Source organism: Sinocyclocheilus rhinocerous, unplaced genomic scaffold, assembly GCF_001515625.1.
Source record: "Sinocyclocheilus rhinocerous isolate Xijiao unplaced genomic scaffold, SAMN03320098_v1.1 scaffold85, whole genome shotgun sequence".
Taxonomy (NCBI): Eukaryota; Metazoa; Chordata; class Actinopteri; order Cypriniformes; family Cyprinidae; genus Sinocyclocheilus; species Sinocyclocheilus rhinocerous.
This window is the reverse complement of record NW_015649998.1, coordinates 557,119-565,248: the sequence shown is the minus strand read 5'-3', so window position 1 is coordinate 565,248 and position 8,130 is coordinate 557,119. Positions and strand designations below refer to the sequence as shown.

The window sequence follows — 8,130 nt, the reverse complement described above, 5'->3', positions numbered from 1 at the left end:
AAAAAAAAAGTATGCACACATCTAAATTATATTAATATTTTATTACTAATAAATTATTACATTATTAAGCTATATTTTTTTACCCGGTCTCCTGGTTTGAGGATCTGCTCATTTCTGGTTCCCAGCTTGTTGAGGAGTAGGCCAGCAAAAAAAAAAAAAAAAAAAAAAAAGTATGCACACATCTAAATTATATTAATATTTTATTACTAATAAATTATTACATTATTAAGCTATATTTTTTTACCCGGTCTCCTGGTTTGAGGATCTGCTCATTTCTGGTTCCCAGCTTGTTGAGGAGAGTGTAGGCCAGCTTTACACTACGACTCCACAGTTTCCCTGTCAATCACACACCAATCACTCAGTTTTTAAAGCCCTTATACCTTTCTTGGCAATTCCAGCATCTGCTTTCAATCAAGGTAAGTGTTTTGCAGGCGACCTTGCTCAGTCTTACCATACGTAAGCGTATAAAGTGGTTTTCCTGTGATATCCAGAGCTGTGAGGGCGGGGCTCTTGCCTTGTGTGGCACCCCATCGAGCTAATGCTGCCTGAAGAGCAGGAGGCCAGTTACTGACCACTCCCAACGGCTCCCCCTTCACCGGGATTATCTGCCGGCCTTCTGGCTTCGGGGCGTTAGGATCTACCTGAGGAACTGTGGAAGAAGAAATACGCTGATCCACATTACTGCAGCTTTCTTACCAAGTGTGTTTGATGTTTTTTGAATTAATTCACGTACCTTCTACAATCTCCTCTTGGTCATCCATGAAGAACTCACTGAGTGGTGGGCGTTTGGGTCGTTTTAGCGTGTTTAGCAGCTGCTGAATCTTTGTGGATACACGACTGGACACTGGAACACCTACACCAGGATTGGGGTCAGGCAGGGTGGGATAAGACAGAGACGAACAAACACACACTCACGCGCGCTTTCAACTGACCTGGGAATACTAATGTATATATACATCTATTACACTCTCCTGAACTGTGGTATCATCAGTTCTGGTCCAAAGATGCCAAGATGTACAATGACTTACAGATCAAATTAAATATCTGTACAAAATCAATATATGTAAAATTATATACACCACCGTTCCAAAGTTTGGGTTCAGTAAAAATGTTATTGAATTGTGATAATAAAGAGTTTTACTGTGATACAAAAAAAAATAATTTTAGATTAAATTTATAAAACCCTGTCAAAAGTCAAATCGGAATATTAGAATGATTTCTGAAGGATCATGTGACACTAAAGACTGGAGTAATGACTGCTGAAAATTCAGCTTTGTCATCACAGGAATAAATTACACTGTATAATACTGTATATAAAAAAATAGAAAACAGTAATTTTGAATTGTACTAATATTTCACAATATCACTGTTTATTTTTTCAAATAAGTTCAAACTTGGTGAGCATAAGAAACTTTAAAACATTCAAATAAATTTTTGCTAAAACAAAACTTTTGAACGGTAGTGTATTCTTACATTTTTTACTGTGATATTTTTGTATTTTTATATATAAAAATATTAAAGGACTTTGTTATATAGTACAAAAGTTGTAAGAAATTATTTTATGATACATTTATGGGGATTTTTGGGTGAGTAAATACTGGAAGAATTTACACTATTTCTTTAAATATCATACTAGTTCACTTGCAAAGAAGCCTTGATGTGTTGTGAAAGATCAGGACTGAGTAAAACCACATGTAAGCAGAGAAGCAGGGATGACTTATCTACTATTGTTTATATTTTCCTAAAGAAGTGCAGGTTTTCACTTGGGTTCACATTTCCTCTGTGTAACACATATATAGTACACAAGCACACACAGTTTTAAAGTCAGCCAGGACATGTCTATAACCAATTATTACCTCTGCCTACTCTTCTCACTGACAGAGAAAAGCAACATGACACAAGTGGATAAAAGGTGGAAAAGAAAAAAGAAACGGGATGTGATTAATGAAGCAATCAAACACAGCATTCATAAAGACTTATTGAAATGTCCCTACTGAGATGTTAACACAAAACTCTGAGAGGCATGAAAAGAAAGTTATGAAAAGGCGCTTAAAGGTTCACATATATTTTCAGAGAATGTACAGTATGTCTAATGTAGCACACTACAAGTAAGTGTTTCTCTATTTATCTCTTTCTCTAGTACTTTTTTTCCCCTGCACACACACACACACACTCAGTACCGTCTGCTGTCTCCATCATGCTGGACCGGCTCTGGCCTCGACTCATGCCTCGCACCACGGCGTTGGCAGGCAGATCCACACGAGAGCCTCTGGCCTGAGATTGGGATGGCACATCAGGGGGCCCGACTCCTCCTACCGGATCTGGTACAAAATAACACATATTACTCACTCATACCCAGCCCAGCTAAAAGTTTTAAAGATATCATACCCTAGCTCTTAAAGTAATAGTTCACCCAAAATGAAACATTCATTTCTAATTACTTTGTCCCTCCAAACCTGCATGGCTTTCTTTCTTATGTGGAAAACAAAGGGAAAACTCATGTTTGTACCACTTTTTTCAATCCAACCGTGAACTATTCTCTTAAGAGTCTGTGTAAACTATGTGCATTCAGTACTGCTTTCAGTATATGCTTCCTTGATTTACTTAAACTGGTGATAAGCCCAAAGATATTTTTAAAGACAACATGAAATCAAACAGCCCCTATTTACTTTATTTATAGTATCTTTAGAATACTTTATTTTGATTTATCAAACATTCAAATATTTCTATACAATGTCATTTAAACTGTGTAAGTGACACCAATTTCCTACATATAGTAAACTACTGTTCAAAGGTTTGGGTCATTAAGATTTTATTTAAAAGAATTTAACACTTTCATTCATCAAGGATGCATTAACTCGTTCAACAGAGACAGTAAAGACTTTTATATGGTTAAAGGGAAATTAAAATAAATAAAGTAAAAAAAATAATAAAAGCTGTTCTTTTGTACTTTCTCTTCATCAAAGAATCCTGAAAAAAATTGTGTAATTTTTTCTACAAAAATATTTTGTTTAAAAAATATTTAATATATTATATCAAATGTATAATAATATCAAATGTAATAACAAATGTAATAATTCACTGTCATTACAGGAGTAAATTACATTTTTAAAATATATGAAAAAAATGTTTAACATTTCACAATATTACGGTTTTTATTTTTGATCAAATAAATGCAGTCTTGGTAAGCATAAAAGGCTTAAAAAAAAACTTTTGAATGGCAGTGTCTCTTTCTTTAAACATTATAAAGTCATTTAATCTCAAATCAATATTTCACGTTATTTTTCATGTTAAGTAGCTGAGTAATGTCTGCCTTTATCGTGAGATAATGTAAAGTCAGTCGCTTGTTATCCCAAAATAAACCTCTTGAGGGTGTTACAATATTGATCACCCTGTCAGGGTTTATTTTACCTACTGTCTGTACATTATCTCTTACATAACTGTCTCTGGTTTATTGTGTATCATTATCATCATCGTACATCATTGTTTTCATAATCTTTCACCAAAATGGATTAACTTTCTCTGCCTCTGAGGACTAAGGCTGTGTGGGTGGAGAAAAATAACATTAACCAATAATATCAGCAGTGGCGGCTCCTGCCAATTCTCTCTTTCGCGCTTTGGTGGTGCGTCGCCCAATCGCCCTAATGGAGAAACCGCCCCTGAATATCAGCCTACTGAATATTCCATTTCAGGTCTGATGCAAATAAACAGTTTTTGCAAGGGTGCGAATGCGGTTTCATGTTGTCTTTATATTCACAGTTGATTACTGGTTGATTTTCTAGTCTAAGCACATAGTCTACAGACTGTCTAAACTTATTGTCTGCATTTCACACACACTCAAGGTACGTCATTTGTAGGAAAAGCACACTCATTGAATAAAAACAGTATGAGATCAAGTGTGTATTAAGGTATGTATGATCAGTCCTGAACCACACAAGAAGTTCACCCACTTCTTTAAGAAGCTTTATTAATTTTTCATTATTGACAGACCAATCATTCATAGGCTTTAAACACACAGGTGGAGCGGAGGCTTAAGGGTGGGGCATGTGGAAGGGCAGATAATAATCATAACTCACAACGATTTTACAAACACAGGGAAAGACGGAAGACTGCTAACACTCAATTTTTTCACTGACAGTCACAAAAGATATAAATGAACAGAAAATAATCATTTGGCAAAAGAAAACATAAAAGACAAACAATTTAGAAATATTAAAGCAATGAAAGCACATGCATAAAACAGCTCAAATTAAAACTCAAAACCAAATAATACAAATGAAACATCTAAAGTGTATAAACAATTGCAAAAATAGTGTGGGGTAACTGTGACTCACCGATGCGTGCCTGAGCGAAGGCCTCTGCCAGGGCGGAGGGCTGGGAGTGGGAGTGGGGCGGGTGGGCAGGTGCGGGTGGAGGTGGGACCTGCTGAGACTGAGGCTGAGGAGCCTGGGTGGGCCGAGACTCCCCATGGGAGAGAGTGGAGGAGGCGGAGGAGGAGGTGGAGGAGCCGTGCAGAGAGCTATTAATCCAGGTGTCTGGAGACTGCTGAGGCCCTGCACTTTCACTCGACACGGCCTCATCATCAGAGGAAGAGGAGGAATCTGGCAGAGAGAGCGAGAGAAAGACAAGAGAAAATAAATTAAAAGAAAAGGAAGAGAATGACAGAATAAGTATAAGAAAAATAATGCTAAGAACTATTTAAGCCTTTTTTTACAATTATTTTTTTCTGAGAATAGTAAATGTGGCTGCCACAATAACGAAATGTTAATACTAGTTCTGTCAAACGATTAATCGTGATTAATCGCATCCAAAATAAAAGTTTTTGTTTACATAATATATGAGTGTGTACTGTGTATATTTATTATGTATATTTAAATACAAACACATACATGTATATATTTAAGAAAAATATGCTGTTCATTTATTAAATATATTTATATAAAATTCAAAATATAATAATATAAATACATAAATGAATATACATGTAAATATTTTCAAAATATATACTGTATGTGTGTATTTATATATACATAATAAATAAACACAGTGCACATACATATAGTATGTAAACTACAAAAACTTTTATTTTGGATGCGATTAATCGCGATTAATCGTTTGACAGCACTAGTTAATGCCCGTAAAATTTCATAATTTTTGCTACAAATTTTAACACCACAGCAAAAACAAAAGTTATGCTAAACATACTGTATATTTTAAATACATTAATAGATAATAAATATATATTTATAATAAATAGATTCATATATAATAATACTAATAAATTATTTTAATTTACTTTTTTACTTTTTAATTAGTTTTAGGTTTATTCCTTAATATTCATATGTATTATAAATCTATATTAATATTAACAAATTCAATTAACTCTAATTACATGTTAAAATAAAAAGTACCTTAAATTAAAACTATTTATAAGATTAGATATAAAAATAATTTAATTTAAAAGTAGTAAATGACTAAATGTTCAAAATTGAAAAATACAACATAAAATACGAATTGTATAACTGATCTAACTCATATAATATTCACTACATGATTATTATATAAAATACATAAGGATCAGGATTTAAAGCTATCAGTTTCACTGAGAAATAACGTTACTTTTGCTGTTTTAAACAGGAAAAGTGTAAGATCCTGATTAGCTATACTATTAACTATATGATGATATGTCCTTACTATATGTGGTATGGTTCTGTAAGTTCTTCTCTAGCTCTCTAGTATATTATTGTAATGGTTTATTTGTGCTTGCATATATTACCTGGTGGGGTGCAGTTGTCAATTGGTGACTGTACATATGCAGACCGACGCTTGGTTGGCATGGGCAGTGCCATCTTTTCCTCTTTATGCTTGGCCAACGCTGCCTGAACTGCCTCAGTGTGGATATCTGAGACAAAAAGAAAAAGAAAAAACTAGTTACAGGCCGTTTTTTTATCTTGGACCTCTGCACTTAGTGAGATGTTAGCAGATGTTTGGTTTTATCCAAAGTGACAGGAACAATCAACCTTGAACATCCTGGGGTTAAATGCTTTGCTCCAGAGTACAAGACTAATTGGAATCTCATTAACTTATTTTCTGTACCTTGATATAAATCAGTAACTTTTGTATATCAGCAAAGCTTCTAAACCAACAGCAGTCGCCCATCAGAGTTTTGGTAATGCTTACATAACAAGGCCCTCAACATAAATTATGCAGTGAAATCAGCTGATTGAATCCACAGGACTGATGAAACTGCTTTCTGACAAGAGTAGGACAGTAACATTTATAATCACATCTGTGGCGAACAACTGAACAAGCAACCTACAATCAAATAAGCAAGCTGCCATCTTGCAATTGCCACAAAGCACCAGAAATCCACAATGACACATTTCATCTAGGCATCCATTTTGTCCAAGTATGACTGCCATGGCAGATGACTAAACAGTTCTTACAAGGATGTGGTCAGAGAACAGGCAAATATTACCATCTGCAGACTCTCTGTAAACCTCACAACCCATAAATCTTAAGTAAAGATCAGTCTATACAAGGCTTGCAAATTGGAGTTCTATATTTTAAAGGTGAAGTGTGTCATTTGTTCAATGTTGAAATACTTTTTAATGTGCAGAGATCACTATAACCCTTACCAAAAAGTAGTATACTTCAAGTTTATTTTAGTAAGTATACTTAAGTAAAGTTCAAGTATATTTTTAAGTATACTTTATGTAGTAAGTATACAAATATCAGTGTACTAGTAGTATACTTGTAAGTGTACTATTTCAATACTCCTTGGGACTAAATTGGCCCACTTTCTAGTATATAAAAGTATACTTTTAAGTATAACAGTAGTAAACTTTGAGTACACAACTAGTTTACATCAAAATGTTTAGTTTGTACTGCAACTATACTAAAAGTGAACTTATAGGTATACTGATAGTTTACTAATTAAATACTTGTAGTAGCATTTTAGTACACTTTGAAGTATAGTCTCAATAAATAATAGTCCCTATTTAGGTATTAATTTGTATATATTTTGTTACATGAATATCTGAACATACAAAACATCAAAAGAACAGGGTATCTGCTTGTAAACAAAAACATTTTATTCTAGCTTCATGCATTCTTTTTTTAAACACTTGAATGTGGATAAGTTTCATAAATAAAAAATAAAGAAATAAACAACATTTTGAACAAAAAGCTGAAAAAAGACTATGAATTGGATTCAGAATGATAATCAAAACGTAGATAAAGTCGATCAACACCCCAAAGCTTGACAGTTATTATTACCTCTTCATTGGTCGACATTTTATTCCATAATGTTACATAGTTTTGATACTGTTTTATGTCTGACGATCGTGTTAGAATACATGTGGAAGCATCTGTTGTTTCGGTTTCTTCTTCACTTGTGTTTTTTGGAAATTCTGTACAGAAGATGTGTACTAGCGCCCCCTACAGTATAACAATGAAAACACGGATTCTAGGAGCACAATTATAGCTAAAATATATTTAGACTTTTTCTAAGTATAAGTCAAGTATACTTAAATGTCATTTTAAGTATATTTCTGAGAAGTACATAAAGCCCATTTCTGAGAAGTACATAAAAAGTAGACTAAAAGTATACTTTCCTATTTTTAGTTTAAAAGAAGTATACTAATAGCACACTTGAATAAACAAACATCTCCATCTCTACCTGTGAGAGAGTTTTGTCCTGCAGTACCATGATGAACATACGTGGACCTGCGTATGATGGCTTCATCTCCTCCGTACTGTCGGCTATTGGATCTGGGCCCGGTTTATGGAAAAGGTCAGGGGTACTCACAAATACAGTCAATCTGATCGGCTACTCTAGCCACAACCCTCTCACTGTCTCATCTTTTTCCTTCTGATGAACATGCTTGTTCATGTCTTCATGTAGGATAATGATGAACTTTAGGGAAAAAGACAGAAATCAGCTTTGTGAACAATGCACGAAACAATACCAAATGTTTTCCATTTGTAGAAGTCTACCTGCCAGGATCAACTTTTTAGTAATATGTATCAAAAGCTGTCTGACCAGATCTGAGTCTGCCGTATCTTTGCTGAAGACGCAAATTCTCTCGTCACATTCATGTACAATCTTTTTGAGATTTATATACACTA

General features: G+C 34.1%; 1 protein-coding gene across 1 annotated transcript in view; it reads right to left on the bottom strand.

Moving 5' to 3' along the window:
• LOC107711059 (disco-interacting protein 2 homolog B-A-like) overlaps positions 1-8,130 on the bottom strand; it is a 49,046-nt gene that overhangs the window by 18,044 nt on the left and 22,872 nt on the right. The window contains exons 5-9 of the mRNA XM_016515974.1: positions 4,335-4,601; positions 2,181-2,321; positions 734-853; positions 452-649; positions 245-336 (exon numbers count right to left, since the gene is read on the bottom strand). Of these exons, the coding sequence (XP_016371460.1) occupies positions 245-336; positions 452-649; positions 734-853; positions 2,181-2,321; positions 4,335-4,601 (818 nt within the window). The remainder of the gene's footprint in view (positions 1-244; positions 337-451; positions 650-733; positions 854-2,180; positions 2,322-4,334; positions 4,602-8,130) is intronic.